Source organism: Equus caballus, chromosome 13, assembly GCF_041296265.1.
Source record: "Equus caballus isolate H_3958 breed thoroughbred chromosome 13, TB-T2T, whole genome shotgun sequence".
Classification (NCBI taxonomy): domain Eukaryota; kingdom Metazoa; phylum Chordata; class Mammalia; order Perissodactyla; family Equidae; genus Equus; species Equus caballus.
The window spans coordinates 8681723-8704571 of NC_091696.1; the positions used below are offsets into that span (position 1 = coordinate 8681723).

The 22849-nt window shown below is 39.4% G+C and overlaps 1 protein-coding gene across 1 annotated transcript; it reads right to left on the minus strand.

Moving 5' to 3' along the window:
• Nucleotides 1-4789: 4789 nt before the first annotated feature.
• On the minus strand, nucleotides 4790-6030 carry OR2AE1B (olfactory receptor family 2 subfamily AE member 1B). Its single transcript, XM_001505025.3, has one exon. It carries the CDS (start codon nucleotides 5959-5961, stop codon nucleotides 4930-4932), a length of 1032 nt encoding a protein of 343 aa, XP_001505075.3. The 5' UTR covers nucleotides 5962-6030; the 3' UTR covers nucleotides 4790-4929.
• Between the last annotated feature and the right edge of the window lie 16819 nt (nucleotides 6031-22849).

Genomic DNA, 22849 nt, shown 5'->3' on the forward strand with positions numbered 1-22849 from the left:
TAAATTTCAGGTGTAGATCATTATATTTCGACTTCTGTATAGACTACCTCCTGTTCACCTCCAAAAGTCTAGTTGTCATCCAAAATAATATCTCATTATTAATGATAGTGCCCCATATTCAACCCAAGCTAAGTTTTTTACAAAAATTTTACAAGTGTGGTAAAATACATATAATATTTACCATCTTAACCATTTTTAATTGTATGGTTAAGTACTGTTGAGTACCTTCACTTTGTGTGGAACCAGGCTCCAGAACTCTTTCCAACTTCCCAAACTGAAACTCCATCCCCATTAAACAATACCTCAAGCCCTCCTTCCCCAACCGTTGGCAACAAACATTCTACTTTCTGTCTCTGTGAATTTGACTGCATGAGGTATCTCATATATGTGGAATCATAGAGTACATGTCTTTTCATGAATGGCTTATTTCACTTAGTATTGCCCTCAAGGTTCATCCACATTGTAGCATGTGTCCGAATTTCCTTCCTTTTTAAGGCTGAATAATATTGCATTGTAGGCATTTACCACATTTTGTTTATCCATTCATTCATCAGCGGACACATGGGTTGCTTCTACTTTTGGTGGTTGTGAATGAAGCTGCCATGAACAGGGGTGTACAAAAATCCTTTTGGTATTCTGCTTTGGATTCTTTTGGGTATAAACCTAGAAATAGAATTGTTGTATCATATGGTAATTCTAGTTCGAATTTTTTGAGGAAACACCAAACTGTTTTCTATAATGGGTGTACCATTGTACATTCCCACCAACAGTGGACAAGGATTCCAAATTCTTCATATCCTCACCAACACTTATATTTTGTTTTTTAATAATAGCCTTAAAAATGGACATGAAGTGGTGACTCAATGTGGTGTTTGTTCATTTGTTTTTATTAAAGGGTGAGATTTATTTTTCCTGTTTTATTGGGATATAACTGACATTCAACACTGTATTAGTTCAAGGTGTACAACGCAATGATTTAATATATGTATGTATTGTGAAATGATTGCCACAATAAGTTTAGTTAACATCCGTCTCCTCACAAAGTTACATATTATTTTCTTGTTATAAGAACTTTTATGATCTATTCTCTTAGCCATTTTCAAATGTACAATATTGTTAACTATAGTCACCATGGTGTACATTACACCCCCAGAATTTATTCATCTCACAACTAGAAGTTTTTACCTTTTAACCACCTTCACCCATTTTCCCTACTCCCAGGCCCCAACTCTGGCAACCACCAATCTCTTCTCTGTATCTCTGAATTCAATTTTTTAGATTCCACATATATATGAAATCATATAGTACTTGTCTTTCTTTGTCTGACTTATTTCACTTAGCATAATACCCTCAAGATCCATCCATGTTGTCACAAATGTCAGAATTTCCTTCCTTTTTATGGCTGACTGATATTCCATTATATATATACACCGCATATTCTTTATCCATTCATCCATAGGTGGGTACTGAACTTGTTTCTGTGTCTTGGCTATTGTAAATAATGCTGCTAGAAACATGGGGGTGCAGATAGCTTTTTGAGATAGTGGTTTCACTACTTCCTTTGGATATATGCCCAGGGATGGAATTGCTGGATCACAAGGTAGTTATATTTTTAATTTTTTGAGGAATCTCCATTCTGTTTTCAATAGTGCCTGTACAAATTTATATTCCCACCAGCCATGCACAAGGGTTCTATGTCTCTATATCCTCTCCAACACTTGTTATTTCTTGTCTTTTTAATAATTACCATTCTGACAGGTATGAGGTGGTATCTTGTGGTTATGATTTGCATTTCCCTGATTCTTAGTGATTTTGAGCATCTTTTCATGTACCTGTTGACCACCAGTACGTCTCTTTTAGAAAAATGTCTTTTCAGATCATTTGCCCACTTTTAACCAGATTGTTTGGAGTTTTTGCTATTGAGTTGTATAACTTCTTTATATATTTTGGATATTAACCACTTATCAGGTATATGATTTGCAAATATTTTCTCCCATTCTATAGGTCTCCTTTTCATTTTGTTGATGGTTTTCTTTGCCTTTCAAAAGCTTTTTAGTTTGATGTAGTCCCATCTGTTTATTTTTGCTTTTGTTGCTTTTGATACCAAATCCAAAAATTCATTGTCAAGACCAATGCCCAGGAGTTTGCACCCTATGTTTTCTTCAAAAATTTTATGGTTTCAGGTCTTACTTTCAAGTCTTTAATCAAATTTGACATGATTTTTCATAATCATATCCCTAACGATTAATGATGTTGAGCATGTTCCCGTGTGTTTGTTGACCATTTGTACAACATGTTTGGAGAAATGTTTATCCACATCCTTTGCCCATTTTTTTAATCAGGTAGTTTCATTATTGTTATTGTTGAGAGGCAGTCTCTCTCATTCTTTACATATTCAGGATGTTAACCCCTTTATCAGATAGATGGTTTATGAATATTTTAACTCATTGCATGCAGTCTTTTCACTCAAATGATTATGTCCTGTGATGAAAAGGACATTTTAGATTTTTATGTAGTCCAATTTACCTATTTTTACTTTTGTTGCCTGTGTTCTTGTGGCATGCCCAATAAATCATCAGGAAAATGCAATGACATAAACCTTTCCTCTATGATTTCTTCTAAGAGTTTTATAGTTTTAGCTCTTACATTTAGCTTCTTGATACATTTTCAGTTAATTTTTATGTATAGTTTAAGATAAGCATCCAAATTCATTCTTTTGCCATATCCAATTTTCTCATCACAATTTATTGGGGAAAAAAAACTGTACTATCTCTATTGAATGAACTTGGGACCCTTATTAAAAATCACTTTACCATATATATGAGAGTTTATTTCTAGGCTCTATATTCAGTTCCCTTGGTCAATCACCTGTCTTTAGGCCAGGACCACATTATTTTGAGTACTGGAGCTATATGGTAAGTTTTGAAATCAGGAAGTGTGAGTCCACCACTTTTATTTTTTCAGAATTGTTTTGACTATTTGAAGCTGCTTGTTTCCATATTAATTTTAGCGTAGGCTTTTCTATTTCTGAATAAAATGCCACTGGGATTTTGATGGACACTGCATTGAATCTGTAGGTCATTTTGTATAGTATGGACATCTTAACAACAGTAAGTCTTTGAAGCCATGAACCCAGGATATATTTTAGTTTGTTTATGTCTCTTTAATATCTTTCAGCAGTGTTTCATAGTTTGCAGTGTACAACTCTATCAGTTCCTTGGCTAAGTTAATTCTTAAGCATTTTATTCTTTTTTATTATCATTGTAAATGGAATGAAGTTAGGCCCTTACCTTACACAATTTGGATACAAAAGTTAACTGAAAATGTATCAAAAACCTGATGTAAGAGCTAAAACTATAGCACTCGTAGAAAAAAGCATAGGGGAAATTTCATGGCATTGGGTTTGCCAATTACTTCTTGGATATGACACAAAAAGCATGGAAAACAAATGTAAAAATAGATAAATAGGATTGCGTCAAAATTTAAAAAGCTTTCTTCATGAAAGGACACAATCAACAACATGAAAAGACAACCTGTTGGATAAGATAAAATATTTATAAACCATCTATCTGATAGGAGTTAATATCCAGAATATAGACAGAGTTATTAGAATAATAGTGTTATATCTCTTTTCAAGGGGAACCCACATAACACTGTATTAGTTACATTTGGCAGATGCTTCCATTACACAAATAACCATCCATAAAGTTGCCTTCTAAAACAATCTTATAGGCTTCCTGACAGGGCCATAGTTGTGTGTGTAGAGAGAGACGTAGCAGAGGAACAACCACCTGTCTCTAATTGGGATTGTGAGTTAGCTGTTAATGCGACACTCTTCTGCCTTCAAAAACAACCCGGGCACAGTTTCTATAAACATTAATTCTACTTGATATTGGAGTGTTACAGGATAAATCCAACCATAGGGCTAGGTTGGGAAGATGACACCCCACACAATGGGATACTCACCTTATTACAGAATCCTGAAAAGCTATTTCTCAAAGGCAAAATGCTTACTTGTCAAAGAGAGCACAACATTGCTCTCAACCCCTAAGTGTTATTCTTCTGAAGATGGTCCCAGGAATTCATGACATTTTTTAAGTAGTAGGGGAAGCAAGACATAGAAATTTGTCCCTCACTTTGGCATCCCTCAGACCACTGGAACCCAGGAAACTTCACTGAGATGTCAGGCCTCTGCATTTGCATGGGATTAATATCTGGCTATCTGAGACAAATGAGTCTTACCAAGCTATCCACTATATTATTCGTTTTTATAATCTCCTACCATCTCTGAATTAAATATCATTAATGTTTTCTGGGTTAGGAAAACAATCTACGTCCCTTTCGTTTATTAATCCATGCAACAAATAGTCATCGAGCATTTATTTCATGCCAGGCTCTTTTCTTTGCTCTGGTGAGATAATAGCAAACAAAGTAAAGTCCTTGCACTTCGGGAGTTTACATTCTGGTAAAACAGACAATAAATATAATATAATATATAACATACTATTGTGCAGCATCATGCAAAGTAGTATTACAAAGTAGAAGCAGAGGACAGGAAATGGAGAGTGGTGCTTTGGATAGGGTAGTCATGAACATGTTTAGACGTGGTACATTTAAAATGAGACCAAAAGGAAATGAGAGAATCTCTGGCACTTTCAAGACTTGATCTTGTACTTCTCAGTCTCCTGAACTGTGAGTAATAAATGTTTTTGTTTAAGCCTCCAAGTCTATGGTAGGTTCTGTTATATTAGCCCAATTGGACCAAGATAGTGTTCTACGGTGCTTAGATGCCTGAGACCAAGTTAGAATACTAGAATTGTGTGTTGACCACTTCGTTTTTGCAGTAGTCATCAGGGATCTGGACCCTTGATAACTCTTAGGAATTTATCCAGATAAAATTTAGGATATTATCCCATTCCACCTTCATATTCAGGGAAACCACAATTGCTGTCTTCGAGTGATATCTCTCCCTAACACTCTCCTTAGAGCCTTAGCTACATCCTTATTCTGGAGAGTATAAATCAAAGGATTCAGTGTGGGAGTAATGATGCTATAGAACACAGGTGCAACTTTGTCTTGCAATGGGGTGCGCTTGGACCTGGGCCTCATATAAGAGAAGATGCAGGCACCAAAAGAGAGGGAAACCACAGTGAGGTGAGAGCTACAAGTGGCAAAGGCATTTCTCTTACTCCCAGCTGAACGCATCTGAATGACACTGTGGAGGATGAAGGCATAGAATATAGAAACCACGAAGATGGGGAGGAGGATAAGTAGGACACTGCTGATGAACACTGTGGTCTCGTAAACAGTGATATCTTCACATACCAACTTCACAAGAGCTGGAAACTCACAGTAGAAGTGGCGGATATTTTGAGGACCACAGAAATGGAAGTGCATCAAGATCACTGTGTGAATTAGGGAATTTATGGATGCTCCCAACCATGATATGGCAGCCATCATCAGTCCCACCTTTCTGTTCATGAGAACAGTATAATGTAGTGGATGACAGATGGCAGCATAGCGGTCATAGGACATGAGAGCTAGGAGAAGACACTCAGCACCACCCAAAGACAAATAGAAGAAGTGCTGGGTGGCACAGCCCACAAAGGTGATGGACTTCTTGCCAGATAGGTAGTTGGTAGCCATCTTGGGGATGGTTGTGGAGACATGCATCAGATCCATGAGGGAGTGCTGGCTGAGCAGGAAGTACATGGGTGTATGAAGCCGGGGATCAGCACAGATGAGGAGAATGGTGAGGGTGTTACCACTCACTGCAATCAGGAAGACCACCATGATCAAGATGAAAAGAAAACGTTGGGCAAGGGAGTCATCAAAGAGCCCTTCAAGGATGAAGTCTGCCAGAGAGGTCTGATTCCTCTGCCACATCTTCCCATTCTCAGTCACACTGGGGAAACAGGAAGTGAAGATGAAGTGTGATATCAGAAAACTGGAGCTCAGCATACCTGACACTAAGACCTTTTGATCAACAAAAGAATTTTTGCAGAAATTTTTTTTCTATTTCTAATTATTCAATGCTCGAATAACTAAAATAATCTTTTTAAAACAGAGAGAATTTCAAATCTCTCTTCACAAACATGATCACTCTGAAATTCCAGAACACCTAGGCTCTCGTAAGTGCCAAGCTTCAAAACAAGAGTTTCTCCTCATTAAGCAAGCAATATATTTATAAAAGTATACATATGTGTGTGTATATATATATGTACACACAATATGTATATATATACACACAATAAATTTTATATACATTATATATGCATAAAATATACATATATACTTTCGTGCTTATTGTATCTGTCAGAGTTGAAGCAGAGAAGCTGAACCACTAAGAGATTTATATGCACATATACATATACATTTAATGGATTGTACAGGAATTTGGCCTTATTCAATTGTGAAAACTGGCTATACAATCTATTTAAGGCTGTCACCTTTGTGTCTCATGCTGGAACTTGAAGTTCATGGGGCACGCAGTCAGGAAGGGAGGATGTGTATAAAATGTGGTAAATCAAGGACAGGCTGGAACCCACAATCATGAGCTGCAATCTCACAAGGTGGACTGAAACCCATGTCAGTTCTTGTTGCCTCTGGAATTGGTGGTATGGTTATCGTGCAGAAGCTGAGGTCCTTCTTCATGAGGCTAAACACACACACTTGGCCCAGATGTCACAGAAGCTAAAGGAGGATCCTGGGGAAGGTAGAGTGATTGCAGTCCCAGCTGCTGCTTCACAACATTGACATAAGGTCAGCTGTTCAGAAAAACATCAGTAAAGCAGAAAACAGCTGCTTCCATTCTGCCTCTAAATCTCCCTGAGAATCTTTCCTGTGGCCCACCTTAACCAGAAACACACAGAAATGGGAAACTTGGGAAATGTAGTTCATCCTAGCCAAGTTGACCCATTAAACATCACCAGGATCCATCCCCTGTCAATTTGGCTCACATACATATCTCCTTAAGCCAAACTTAATCCCAAAATAAACACAACAAAATCATCCTTCTACCTAACATGATATAACTATCCTGCATAAAACCAAAACATACCAAATATTTGTATAAAAACATGGAAGAAATATCCATTACTATTGTCCACAGAATGAGCCACCCATTCCAAGTGCTAATCAATTCTATGGATGTCAGGTAGTGTTTCTCACTCACTCCTCTTCATGCCAAAGGACTCACAAACAAAGTGGCTATAGAAGCAAGGATGGAGGCTATACATGGGCTCAGCAACATGGACTTCCACTCACCAAGGCCAATCTATCTACAGCCACTGCTGCATCTGTCTCCCAACAGCTGACACCAATGCTGAGTCATTGATATGGCATCATTGCCCAGGGGAATAGTCAGCTACGTGGTGGTAGATTGATTACATTGCATAGCTTTCATCATGGAAAGGATAGTGCTTTTTTCTTACTGGAATAGACTCTTTCTCTGGATATGGATTTGCTTTCCTTGCCTACAGTGCTGCTGCCAAAACTACTACTGGTGGACTTACAGAATGCTTTCCTCACTATAATTATATTCCATGAAGCTTTGCTTCTAACTAAGGAACTCATTTCACAGCAAATGAAGTGTGGGAATGGGCCCATACTCATGGAATCCACTGGTCTTTCCGTATTCTCAATCATCCTGAGACAACTGGTTTGATATAACAGTGGAAAAGGTTTTTGAAGACTCAGTTACAGCAAAGCTAGTTGGCAACTCCTCATATTGCTGGGGCAGTGTCCTCCAGGATGTGGTAAATACTCTAAATTTGCGTCTAATTTATGGTGCTGGTTTTTCCATCATAAATCTTCATGGGACCAGGAATCAAGAGGTGGAGATGACAGTGATATCTCTCACTATAACGTTTATAACTATGATCCACCAACAAAATTTTTGCATCCCTTGTCTGCACTTTTAGGCTCTGCTGGTTTAGAAGTCTTACGTCCAAATGGAGGGATTCTTCCATCAGGTGACACAATAATGATTTCACTTACTGAGAGTTGAGACTGCCACCCTACCACTTTGAATTCCTCATATCACTGAATGAAAAAGTTAAGGAGTTTCTAAATAGTGGCTGGTGTGACTGATCCTGATTAACAAGGAAAAAATGAGTTGCTACTACACCATGGGGATAAAGGAGAGCATGTCTGCAATGCAGGAAACTTTCCAGGGTGCCTGTCTGTGCACAAATGTCTGTGATGAAAGTCAGTGGAAAATTACAACAACCCATTTCAGACAGGATTTCTAATGACCCAAATCTTTCAAGAGTGAAGGTTTGTTTCATCCCACTGAAGAAACATGACCAACTGCAGACAAAGGGAATGTGGAATTGATAGTAAAGGAAGACAGTTATAAACACCATCCATGCCCATGTGAACAGCTGCAGAAATAAAAACTGTAATAGTAATAGGCATTTCTTTCTTCTTTGATAAGAATATTTTGTACATATATATATTAACTAAATATTTGTGTGTTCTTCTCCTCCATCACCCCCTTTTCTATCATAAGCTATGTTAATTTAATTAGGTTCATATCTCAGTATTTAAGTTTTAGGCCATAAAAGGGGAAGTATGAATCAAGAGTAGGACTAGAATGAATTTTACTCAAAGACAAAAAAGTGATTTTGTATCCTCTTATTGGGAAGGGTTGGTGTCTTTTATATCCTCTTCTGTGGAAAAGCTGAACAGGTTTTTGAGCGTACATTGATAATTTTATCATGTTAGGTGTAAGGATAACTCAGTATTGTCATCATTTGAAGATTAAGTATATAGAAATGTGTATGGATGCCAAGTTGACACATAACAAAGATATTATATTTGTGTACCTAAAAATAAACAAGAAATATGTCCTGGTAGACATGAGAGACTTCAAATTATGAATCAGGCTGATAAAACTAGGATTATCACTTTTAATCAGCCAAATTTCCCAGTCAGTCCTTTACCTAATTCTCCTATGAATGCTGATAAGAATGAGAACCTGACTTCCATGGTGAAGTCCAACTTACAAAAGTAATCCAAACTTATCCTCAAAATACCCAGTGTATCCCTCTTTGTGTTTTTCCTCATAAACATCTCCCTAGATCTTCAGGAATTTGACAATATCTACCTACAATTTAAAGTGAAGAACTCAGAACTGAATGTATTCCTCAAAGTATAATTTGACCAGTGAGAAAGAGGTCACATGTATTATCTCTCGCTATATCAATGCAGCCTAGGATCATCATTTTAGCTGTCATCTCACTCTGTTATTTCAAACTCAGCTTCTTGTTGACTGAGGACCCAACTTTCCCATGTTCCCCCTTATCAGTCCAACTCCAACAAGATGTCCACACATTGCCTTTTTACTAAAATATTCATGTATCTCCCTATCTCTTTCCTCATTAGTTTTCATCTTTCTCTGTAAATCTCTGTAGCATATGTTTTCCATCATCTGATGCATGTCCTCTCTCTTCCTCCCCCAGGCAACTTTCCTAATAATTTCCCATTCTGATTTGTGGTTCACAGCTTACTTTTTCCCTCTGCCTTCTGAGGCAGTTTTCCTCATGGACTGACCAGTATCACCCTCTGCTTCAAGGGATGGGGACATAAGCTGATAATGCCAGAGAATGCCCTAGTTTCTAAAAAAGGTTTCCTGGATACCTCAAGCCCCAACATTACCTTACCTGGAATTTCCTCTGCAGAAATGTGTATAGAAGTGAAATGGAGATGGCAGGATACGTCCACATGGTCTCACACATTGGCTACTTAGCATCCAAACAAGTCTTTTCTGAGGTGCTCATCAGACTTCCTTCTCTAACCTGGAAATCTCCATTTACTAATAGAATGGCATAGAGGATATTGTCTTAAACAGTCATAACTGTTTACGCTAATTATCCTAGCGACAACAAGTCATCAGAAGCAACAGAACATGTAATTCTGTAATGCTCTTGCAATGTGTGCTCAGATTTTGAACTCCATCAGCACACATAAGGATAGACTAACTAACTGAATTTCTTTAACCTCTACTAGTTGGGCCTTGAATCATGATATGCTTCCTCTTCCTCTAAATTATATTTCAGGTGCATCTCTATCCCAAAATGACAATTTGAGTTTCAGCAATAAGAATTTCCATTAATGTTACCTGATTAAGAAGCTACATTTAATACCAGCTTCATCATCAATGAGTCCAGAGTCAAGAGAAAATATGTTTTCTATTTTCTGCTATCTGGGATCACTCAAGGCACTCTCTTCTTAGCTTCATGCCTCCTTTCCTACTTAATAAAATCAGAATTTGTCTTTAGCACTGGTCTTTTTAGAATAAGCCCCTTTCTGACTGCATGAATGTTTCCTAAGTAGAGATGAGACATGGCATGGACTGTGCCAAGCATGAGGGAGGAGGAGCACCATCTTTGAGAAGTGAAACAGCTCCTAACCCAGAGGACCTATAATGTTGGCTGAAGCAAATTGAAAACACTAAATATATGGCATCAGACATTCCAACCCAGAGGACACATCCTGAATCTCTTCTGAAAACCATTACTCAAGATGCCAATTACATTTCTTGTATGCATTGAGATAAACATTCCCAAAGGGCTTTCTTAGGGTTAGTTTGTAGGGGTCAGGAGAATGAGTTATTTCAATGAGCATGGCTCAGAAGACAACATGGGAATATCTTCTCTAATGGTCAAAGTGAAGAGAAACAGTTCCTACAGTCCCTGGCTTGTTTTTCATCTTGGAACCAAGTTCTCTCTAGCTCCTTTCTATCCAACCCTTTTGAGAAGTCGGTCTGAGAAAGATGTACTCTCTTTTACCCACAGGACCCTTCTGAGGGTTTCCCCATGCGCCACATCATAGAAGAGAAGTCAAAGAATGGAGGCAGGAAATTACCACTAGCATTTCTCACTCTAGCTGCTAGTCATACTTCAATTTTATAGATTACATTAATATAACATGTAAAAACACTTCAGGTACAGAAGTAAAAGAAGAGGGGCCGGCCCCATGGCCGAGCGGTTAAGTTTATGCACTCTGCTTCAGCAGTCCAGGGTTTTGCTGCTTCGGATCCTGGGCACAGACATGGCGCCACTCATCAGGCCATGTTGAGGCAGCATCCCATGTGCCACAACTAGAAGGACCCAGAACTAAAATATACAACTATATACTGGGAGGATTTGGGGGGAAAAAGCAGAAAAAAAAAGAAGATTAGCAACAGTTGTTAGCTCTGTTCTTCCTCTCCATTATAAGGATATATTGAGCTATTCTTTCTCTATCTCAACTCAGATGCTAAAATGTCTTACTTTACTGAGCTTATCTTGTTTACTCTTTGTTAAAAACCCATATGATCTCAATAAAATAATTTAATAGTAAAAACATGGTATTTACAATGGAATACTACTCAGCCATTAAAAAAGACAAAATCATGCCATTTGCAACAACATGGATGGACTTTGAGGCTATCATGCTAAGGGAAGTAAGTCAGATAGAGAGGGACAAATACTGTATGATTTTACCCATATGTGGAAGATAAACCATAAAAACAAACACATAGATAAGGAGAACAGATTGGTGGTTACCAGAGGGGAAGGACACAGAGGGAGAGCAAAAGGGGTAAAGGGGCACATATGTATGGTGACACATAAAAACTAGATTATTTGTGGTGAAGACAATGCAGTATATACAGAAGCTGAAATAGAATACTGTACACCTGAAATTTATACAGTGTTGCAAAACAATATGCCCTCAATAAAATAATTTTTTTAAATGGTTGATAGATCAATTGACTAGGCAGAAAGTCTAAAAGCATTTGTCAGCTTCTATCGGCATCAGAAGTTGCCCTGGTTCTTCCTTTTCTTTTTCTGCCTCTTCCTTCCCCTTCCCTCTCCTCCTCTTCCTGTCCCTCCTTTTCCCTTCCTGGACAATTCAGTCCCAATGCCAGTAGGTGGGGCACAATAAGGTGGCAGCCACATATTGAGTTGCATGGTTAGAGAACGGAAGCTATGGCTCCAAGTCAGAGACAAGTTATGGTGGGGAGGGTGTGCACTTGGAGGGGCAGCCTGGCATGCGCATAGGAGAGCAATCAAGGTGAGAAGGGGGTCCATGCAGAGGGTGGCCTAGCAAGACAACCGGAGCCTAAATAGAGTATAGAGAACCCACTTACGATGAGGAGAGCATCCCTGAGTGGAAAGAGATGGAGGGGGATTGGCCACATAAAAGGGGATTGATCAAATAAGTGAATATACTGAGGATGATGGGAGCCATATTTATCACTGTTGGAGAAGGGAGTCACTGATTCAGAAAGAGAGAAATCCAGTGAACCCTGTGGGGTCAGATTGCAATTAAATGTATTGATGTAAATTCAGAATTTTCTTTATAGATAGATTAGATAGATAGATAGATAGATAGATAGATAGATAGATAGATGTGTGTATGTGTATGTGTGTGTGTGTGTGTGTAGTTATAAAAACACATTTCTTAGTTATCTCCACTGATAGGACTTAGAAATAGTGAGACCCAAATAGCAATAAACACACTTCCTGCTCAGATCTTGACTTACATAATCTATGTCATTTTCCACTAAGAGGAACTAGGGCTTCTTGGAAAAATGGCTGATTCTAAGGCTGGGACTGGGAAAGTACAAGAAAAGCCTGAAACATCTTATTATGCTGGAAAGCAAGAGAATACTAAACACTGATGGGAAATCGTCAACAGGAGACAGAAACCAGCCTGACGGCCTTCCACTGACCAATCAGGAACAACTGTATCATCATAATAAAGAATGATAGTGAGAGATTATGACCCATTGCTTTAAATAGGAAAACATGAGTACATTCAGAAATATATATATAAATAAATTGATAAATTTCAATTTGATGAGGATATTTGCACACTTTTAATGTGCTGCTGCTTAAAATTTCCATTAATTACAAAAGAGAAATGGTAGCTTCACAGTGGAGAGACCTGGCAGACAGCCCCTTAATCAAGTGATCAGAGAGAGCATCACCAGGAACAGGGTGAATTGATTGAGCATCGCCTGACGGGATGCAGTGAGAACCCAGTGTCACCTCTGTGACAGTCCTTCCAAGAAGGTAATGCTGAAAGAAATCCTGAAACAGTCAGACAAAAACAAACTGAGGAATGTTCTACTCCTCTCTGACTGAGATGTAATCTTCAAGAGTCAAGGTCATGATAGCCAAAGACCGAGGAAGTGTTCCAGACTGAAGGAGACTCAAGAGAAGTGACATTTAAACACAAAACGGTGGCTGGGTCCTTCTGCTATGAAGACACTATTGTGACAACTGGGGGGATTCAATGGGGTCCGAGGATTAGATGGAAGTAATGTAGCAGCGTGAACTTCCTGACTTTGAAGGTCATTTTGAGGTTATGTAGGAGAATATCCTTGTTTGTAGGAAATACAGGAGGTTATATAGTATCAGGTCAGCAATTTACTCTGAGATGGTTCAGGAAATAGTTCTTTGAACTGATTTTCTGTAAGTTTGTAATTGTTTTCAGGGAGTGAGGGATGTCACAAAGGCACCTTTTCACTTATACAGCTCTTCTCCTCTCTCACCTTAGTCTTACTTGTATTATTTTAATATAAGGAGGCAGCACAACACAGTGATTGAGAGATGAGGGGCTCTGAAACTGGAACTCCTGGTTTTTGAATCCTACCTCAGTCCAGGACTGAGTGTAGACCATCAGTGGCTTTGGGACAATGAGGACAAGGCACACTCATTGCATAGCTTTCCCCACAGGGTTTGCGCTGAATTTCAGCACCTGTATGCCTCTCAGTTTAGTGCCACTGTGCACAAACTAGCTCAGGGTTAGCCATTTAGCCACTGTTTTAGCTCAGGTTTTCTAAAAGCGGAGCCTGAGATGGGGGTTCTGGTGCAAACGGTTTACTGAGAGACTGTTTTCAGGAGAAGGGAGTGAGGAGAGCTGAGTAGGGAAGGAGGAAAGCTTGAGTGAAGATGTGGTCTCAGTGGAACCTGATCCCATTGGGAGCTCTGGAGCCAGAATTGTATTACAGAGTGGATCCTAATTTTAGGCAGGGACCATCCTTTTGTACCCCATCATTCAATCATAGACTGGTCTCCCACCCTCCAGGAGGCACAAACTCCCAGGTGAATGGGCTTTAGTTTGGCCATGGATGGTTCTCCTGAGAATGGGGCAACTGTGAGCTAGTAATAGCCAATGCTTCCAGCAACTTGGCAATGGATGCACAGCCAAATGAAAGGGATCTGGTACCTTTCTTATCAATACAACCGTAAACAAGTTACTTAACATCTTAGTACTTTTGTACTTAGTGCTTCAGAGTCCCCATCTGCAAAATAGGGGGATAACACAGCACCTATCTCAAGTGACGATGAAATCAGGTGATATGTGCAAAGTGTTTAGGACGCAGACCATGAAGCATGCAGTGAGAGCTTAATAAATGTCAGCTATTATTTTCAGAGACATTATCCTCAGTCTTCAGGAGGCCAATGTTGATTTTGAAGTTTGGGCTCCAGCATGATCAACTCTAGCTTTATCTGCCATTTTAGAAAATAAAGTTGCATACATATTTCATGGAGGTTTAAGTAGGAAAACACTGGTGTCACAGCTGATGCCATTTAATAATTTCCCTAAGAACAATATAAACATCCCATTCTAGGAGTGGCTTTGTCATCACAACTAAGCCTGGGCAAACTTTGAGGGATGCACTGCCGTGACTCTAGGGAAATGCTCCCACTGTGTTCATGTGGGCTCTCTACTGTCCTCCCTTAGAATTGCTTTTCTGGTCCAGAATTCTGACAAGTATCTGGGTGATATTCAAGCTGTGCAGTGCCCAAAACAGATAAAATTTATCCCTGCAATGCTCAACGATACTCAGGCAGGACAAGGGAAATATTAAGTCAACCTTGGACAATTCAGAGATTCACGCCTTCATCTGTGACAGACTCACTGAGAGCTTCTTCAGAGTAGATAATTATCCACGGGGTGGAAGACCCTCGGTTTGATGTCCAAACTTCCATATTCACTTCTTCTGGCCAGGAATTGTTCTCTCCATGGAATCCTGTTGGAAGATGCAATAACTCCTAGAAAATGTAACAGTGTAAGTAAGACTGTAGGTATGTATCTGTCATTCTATCATCTATCTATATATCTGTCTATATCTCTCAATCATCTATCTACATCTACCAGCTTATCTATCATCTATCTACATCCATCCTCCCTCTCCGTCCTCTCTTTCTCTCATCATCATCATCTGTGTATCTATCTAGAAAGACAGAAATGTCTGAGGAGATGCAGGCATTCTAGACTCCACCTGTTTGACTCTTTTCAACCCAGACATGTGAAAAGAAACTTCAGGATGACCCCAGCTTCAGCCTGTCTGCAACCACACGAGAGACCACAAGAAAGAGCTGCCCAGCTGAGCCTAGTCAACCCCAGATTCATGGGCAACATAAAGAATCAATATTGCCCACTTTTTTGGCATAGTCTGTTATGCCACAATAGATAATTGGGACATCTCTCTTTCACTTCATGTAGAGTAAGATGTATAGGACCCAGAAGAGAAACATGAACTGAGGGAAATAGGAGGAAGCAGAAAATCAGACACCATCATGTCCACAATATCCTAGTGGCTTCACAGGTTAGCCCAATTCATGTGGGAAGAGACTACAAAAGGGTGTGAATGCCAGGAGGAGAGAATCATTTGGGGTGCTTTTGAAAACTGGCTACCACAGCCTATAGCCAAAATGCGCCCTATTGAAAGATGTATTGTGAAAACACAAAGGCTTGGTGTCACACCAATCCAGCACGTAATAGGTCCTCAATAAAGCCAGTACCCTGCCCTTCTCCTTTGTCCTGAACCATATGACTCCAAAGATCATGACTGCTTAGACCTCGGCACTCCCTGTCATCTGACCCACAACCACACTGCTGCTTCCAGTGATCCACTATAACTTAAAGCTTTGTTGCTTCCTCCAATTTCCCATGTGGTTCTCCACCAGTTCCCTTGGCTCAGTCAGATGTGTGTCTCTTTTGCGTGGTTGTTCCATTTATCTTTTGCTACTTAACAAATTAACCCCAAACTCAGCAACTTACAACCACCATTTTATTTTGGAAAATATTTTGTGGGTCAGGAGTTTAGGAAGGGCTTTTTTGGGCAGGTCTTGTTTGGAGCCTTTCATAGAGATGCCATCAGATGGTGTGCAGGCTGTGCTATCACAAGGCTGAACTGGACTGAACATCCAAGATGGCACACTCACGTGGCTGGAGTTCAGCTGGGGCTGTTGACTTGGTGGCCACTCCCAGATGGCCCCTTCAGGTGGCTGGGCTCAGACTCCACCATAACTGGGCTCTAAGGGGGAGTTCCAAGGAACCAGCACTCAAGTCCAGAGATCCACATGGCCTTATTCTTCAGATTCTCCAGGCACATAAATCAACAAGCTGGGCAGTTAGGATATATCTTGAGTCGTGAGAATTGCTGGGCCCCCTTCCCCTGGGGGATTTCACCTTGCTTTTCCACAATTTGTTATTTCCCAGATATATATTGTGATTTTTAAGCAATGAAGAGAGAATTCAGTTACCTTTAATTTCATCTTGGAAAGATGCTCTCCATAAGAGAATGCTAACAAGGAATGCGCCCATATGAGTCAAATTATTCAGCTTAGACTGCCATAACAAAATACCAGAGACTAGGTGATCTAAACAACATAAGTTTATTTTCTCACAATTTTTGAGGATTGGTTTCATTCTGAGGGCTCTTCTCTTGGCTTGTAGATGCCCATCTTCTCACTGTGTGCTCACAGGGCCTTCCTTCTGTGCACCTGCAGGGAGAGAGAGCTCTGGTGTCTCTTCCTTTTCTTATAATGACACCAGTCCTATGGGATTACAACCCTACCTTTAAGACCTCGTTTAACCTTAATTACCTCCGTAAAGGCCTGTCTCCAAATACAGTCACACTGGGGATTAAGAATTCAACATAAGAATTTGAGGTGGACACAGTTCACTCTATAATGTGAGATAAGAAGTTTGCTCTTCTGTTCAGACCAGTGTTCAAACATGAGCTCTTTTTTAAATTAGTTAATTATTTTTTTTCAATTTGTGATAAAATGTGTATAACATAAACTTGCTATCTTAGGGGGTGGGAACTGTGGCTGAGTGGTTAAAGTTCTACACTCTCCCTTTTGGTGGCCTGGGTTTGTGGGTTCAGATCCCAGGTGTGGAACTACTCCACTCATCAGCTATGCTGTGCAGGCATCCCACATACAAAGTGGAGGAAGATTGGCACAGATGTTAGCTCAGGGCAAATCTTCCTCATGCAAAAAAATTTTTAAAAAGTTACTAACAATCATTTTTAGGTGTGCAGTTCTGTGGCATTAACTACACTCCCATTGTTGTGCAACCATCACAACCATCCTTCAGAACTTTTTCCATTCCCAACTGAAGCTCTGGACCCATTAAACACTAACTCGCATCCCCCCTCACTTAAGACCCTGGCAACTACCATATTACTTTATCTATGAATTTGACTACCATGGGTACCTCATATAAATGAGGTCATACGGTGTTGTCCTTTTATGACTGGCTTATTTTTCTCAGCATAACATCCTCAAAGTTTACCCATGTTGTAGCCTGCGTCAGAATTTCCTTCCTCTGTAAGGCTGAATAATATACAGCTGACTGCCATTTCCTCAGTCAGGTTTACATGGTCCTGCCCATGATTCTAAAGCACATGGAGGTTAGGGGCCCTTTGGAGGCTTTAGAGGGCACAGTCATGATTGCTGCGGGCCCTGAATATGTGGGGGAGGCACAGCCCCAGCAGGGTCCTTCTACCTGGGTATTTGGGGAGCATGATGTTGGGATTATCTCAGTAAATCCCCGATACAGAAATAAAAGCTCTATCAATAATGGTTTCAACTTGGCATACTGACACAGTTGAAAGGATGTTTTGCTTCAGAAGAGGGTGGTCCTTGGGGATGCTCTCCAGGGGCTGTGATAAAATCATAGGGCCTCGGGCTGGAGTGAGCGACATGCAAACATATTCTTTTTTGGTGGGTTTCACCTGAGCACAGAGCCTCAGATGTGCAGCCTCAGGAGAAAGATAGTCCCCAAGTCCTAAATGGCTGAGGGGAGGGGATGACGCCTCCCTAATTCACAACAAGGACATCTGTCTTCTAAGACGTCTGAATGTCTGTATATACTTTGTGCACTCATGTTTTCCCTGGCCTTAGATATGGCCCCAAAACACTGGTTCCAATGTGTTTCCTCAGAGGAGGGGCAGTCAGGCATTGGTTTTCATTTCCCTGCACAGGGCCGGCTGCTGACTTCCTCCCATCTCTGCCCGTTCTCTCGCCACAGACTTAGGGTTTGGGCTATAATTTGTGGAGATGTTTCTGTGATGATCTCTCTGATTTTTCTCTCTCTGGCCATGAAATTTCCATTCTCAGTGTGCAGTTTAGATAATTCCATCTGCTTTTCAAGAAGGAAGCCCAGTCTATACAGGGATGAGGACATGATTATAGGTGGCTTTCTCTCACTTTATTCATTTCAACTAGATCCAGAATTTTTTTAGAAAGAGTTTCAATACCATCCTAAACAAGATATGTATTATTTACAGTAAGTATCTTTTCTTCTTTTTCCTCTTTTAAGCCTATTTATTTTTACTTTCAGAGATCATGATGAAAGATATCTATTTAAGCTTCATGTGGTTAAACCAATGTACTCCAAATTCACTTTCTCCTATTCTGCCTGTGTCCACCATTCCCTCAGCCCCTCTAAATTACTCTGTCTCTTTCCATTGGCCTATTTTCCTTTATAGGTGGAGCAATAAAACAAGCTATCTTCCTTCAGTCCTACTTCCCTTCTCCTTTCTTACACACCTCCCATCAAGAACTCACATTAGAACTCTCCCCACACCTCTTCTCTTCCTGCATTACCAGGACATAAGTAAAGGGGAGGGATCTCAATCGACGTCTGTTGTCCTGGATCCACTCATTCCTGCCATGCTGTTACTAGTCATGTGGGAAAAGTGGTGTTCCTCAGAGACGCAGTTCTTTGGCAAGAGGGCAGAGCTAAGAGACTATACAAAACTTTTTCCTACAGAGTCATACATCTGCTAATTTGTCCAAGCTGAGGATGATCATTGATAATATCCCTATAGAGAAGCTCTAAACGTCAGTGTCCTATCTGCAGAAACAGAATTTCTATGTAAATATCATTTTGGTTTGTGAAATACCTAGACTTTCTCTGTTTTACTAGGAATGACCCAGGTTTCCTATGTCTAGATGCCATGAAAGGGACAGAGAATGAACAGTCTCTGAGGTCTTTTCTCTCCATTGGATTCTGTTTTACTAGTGGTTTCAAGGCTAATAAAGACATAAGCTTTCCTTTGTTTCCCCTATATTTAATCAAATTGCACTAGTCCTGTGTCTGATGGACTGTTAATATCATCATGGTGCAACATTTTGTTTTTCTCATAAAAAAGATGAAAATACACTTCAGAATGACACTCTACCTCTTCACATTGTTAACACCTGTATCAGTTGACATATGAGTTAAAGTCACAACTTTTGCAGGTAGCTATGCATGTGGGGAGGAATAATACAGATGACGTCCTTGTAGGTAGGAAATTGGACCGCTTTTTGCTCTTTCATGTCTTCTGCACCTGTCTTTCTATTCTTCTCTCAGTATTTGTCTAACATCTCTCTCACTCTTTGACCCCTTCTTGGGCTTCCTGTTTTTCTCTCTGTAAGTTTTCAAAATGTATTTCAGAAATGTTATCATCACTTTATCCGGTTTATGTATATTCAATTTCCTACGTTTGGCTGGAGCTGCTGACTGCTGACATTCTACTAGGGTGAGTGAAGACCAGGGAAATTTCAGGCTTACTCCATCCCCTCACTCACCAACCTTTCCCCTTCCTCTCTCTCTTTTCACTTCTTTGCTATTATTTTCTGATTCTTGTCTTTGTTTCCTCTTTGACCCAAGAGTTCTTCGTGAAAGTGATGATTACATTACAAACGATTTGATTTGTTCCCTACTTTGTGGTATTAATTGAAACATTCTTTGTGGCCTAATAAATCAGATCCCAAATCAGACTGCTTCCTTGGAGAGCTCCTGAATTAGATTCTCCAGGTTAAAGAGTGTGATTTATTTAACAATTCCTTTTGTCAAAGATAGAGGCACTGTTATATTTTTAATTATTTCCTCTGAGCCCTCTGCTCAATTCTAATATTTGTGGAAATAATATGTGTTTTAAAAACCCTCTATCAGGTATAATATACATTCAGAGAAGTGAACAAATCATAAGGGCATAGCATGATGAATTTCCACAAAGTGAGCCCATCAGATCACCAGCACACAGATCAAGAAACAGAATGTCAGGGCTGGCCCAGTGGCATTGAGGTTAAGTTTGTGCACTTTCTTTTGCTGGCCTGGGGTTCATGGCTTTGGATCCCAGGTGTAGACTTATGAACTGCTCATTAAGCCACGCTGTGGCAGCGTCCTACATACAAAAGAGGAAGATTGGCACAGATGGTAGCTCAGGGACAGTCTTCTTCACACACATACACACGAAATACAGAATGTCACTTGTTCCCCCCAGAGGTTCTTCTTGTGCCACTTCCAGTTACTGTCCTACAAAGGCAACTATTACTTTGACTTCTAATACCATGAATAAATTTAGCCTGTCTTTGAACTTGATATATTTAGAATCATGCAGGACACCCTCTTTGGTGTCCAACTTCTTTTGCTCAATGTTTTGTTCTGTGAGATTCATTCATGTTGTTGTGTTTAGACATTTGTTTTCATTACTAGATAGATTTGCATTGTGTGCATATAACACAATTTATTTACCCACTCTAATATTGATGAGTATTTGGATAGCTCCCACTTTGTTGTGCTATAAACAGTACTAGTATGAAAATTCTTGTACATGGATCTTGGTAGCCATATGTTAGCATTTCTATTGACTATATTCCCAAGAGCTCATACTCAACATTTGCAGATACTGACAAATAGTTTTCCAAAGGGGTGGTTGTACTACGTTACTATCCAGCCTGAAATGTATGAGAAATTCAGTTGTTCCAGTTGTTCTACTTCCTCGCCAATATTTGGTGTGTCTGTATTTTTCATTTTAGCCATCATAGGAGGTGAGTGACTATACTTCAAGTGTAGGTTTAATTTGAATTTCCCTGGTGACCAACCATGTTAAGAATCTTTTGATATGTTGATCAGGCATTTAGATGTTCTCTGTCATAAGTACCTGTTCAAATGCTTTGTCTATTTTCTATTGAATTGTCTACCTTTTTCTTAGTGAGATTGTAGGGGTTCTTTACATATTTTGGTCATGAGTTCCTTCTTCAACACAGGTACTGATACTGATTTTCTACTCTGTGACTTGCCTTTTTATTATTTTGATGGTGACTTTTGGTAACTGGAAGTTCTAATCGTAATGTAGTGCAATTTTTCTATTTCTATCCTGTATAGTCTGTTTATGTCCTGTTAAAGAAATCTGTCTTACACCAAGCTTATAAGTATTTTTCTATTTTTTCTCCTAAAAGATTCTTTGCTGCTTTACTTTTAACATTTTCAGGTTTCAAATCCACCTAGAATTGGTGTTTGTATAGGGTGTGAGGTTGGGGTCAAAATGTATCCTTTCCCGTACTGATATCTAATTTACCCAGCATTATTTATTGAAAAGACCATCCTTTCCCCACTGTACTACAATAACATCTTTGTCATATGTGTAGGTATGCATCTGAACTATTATGTTCCATTGGTCTACTTAGATAAACTTGTGACAATAGCACACTGTTTCACTTATTATAGCTTAAGTCTTGATATCTAGCAGTGTAAGTCCATCGGGTTTATATTTTTCTTCACGATTATCTTGACTATTCTTGGCTCATTACATCAGTCCCCCACCCACCCACCCACCCAAAACTGCTTTTATTTTGTTTGGCACTGCTCTGACTCTATAGATAAATTTGGAGAAAATTGACATCTTTAAATACAAAGACTTCTAATCCCTGAACATGTTATAGGCCTCCTTTTATACAGGTCTTTTAAATTTTATTTAAAAACATTTTGTTGTTTGTAATCTAGCGGTCTTGCACATATTTCATTAAGTTTAATCTTTGGTATTTGAATATTTTAGTGTTATAGATAATGGTACAATTCATAAAGTTTAAAAGTGACCTATGTTTGTTTCTACCATGGAACTTAATACATGGAATTATGAATCTCCTAATTTTATTGCATGAATTTCTTTCAAGCAAACCCTGATCACATTGAAGGTTACATCTTATTCAGTTTCATTTATTAAGTGTCCAGCAACATTCACGACACAAAGTAAGTGTTCAGAAATAATTTGTGTGATTTAACAAACGAAAAAAAATATCCTCTATTACTGCTATGAGCCAGCCAATATGAAATGCGCTGAGGATACACTATAGTACCCCTAGCGGTTCTGTAATGCCTGTGCTCTGCTAGTTCACAGGCAGGGAGTGAGGAGATGAGCACGATGAGTGATCACAAGAAATATTATAAGGGCCACAATACAAGTGCAGTAAATACAAGGTCTTGGGGATTATCTAACATTCCTTTGAGATGTCAGAAAATTCCTCACAAAAGATGAAGTTTTTTATTTTAAGTTCTGAAAGATGAATAGAATTACATCAGCTGAATAAAAGGAAGAAGAAGTCCTTGTCAGAAATAATTAAAATGGCACATTTCCTCTGCTTTTCAGAGACTTGAAAATAAAATATCTAATGTAGCTGGAAAACAGCAATCACACCCCCTTGGTGGGCTCACCCTTGGGCCAATGGAGAATGTGTGGAGAGTAATAAAAGCAGTGGGTGGCCAACTCACTCAATTCTGGCAA

Excerpts from the sequence above, each read along its gene's own strand:
- OR2AE1B (XM_001505025.3), bottom strand. The coding sequence starts at position 5,961 with ATGCTGAGCTCCAGTTTTCTGATATCACACTTCATCTTCACTTCCTGT.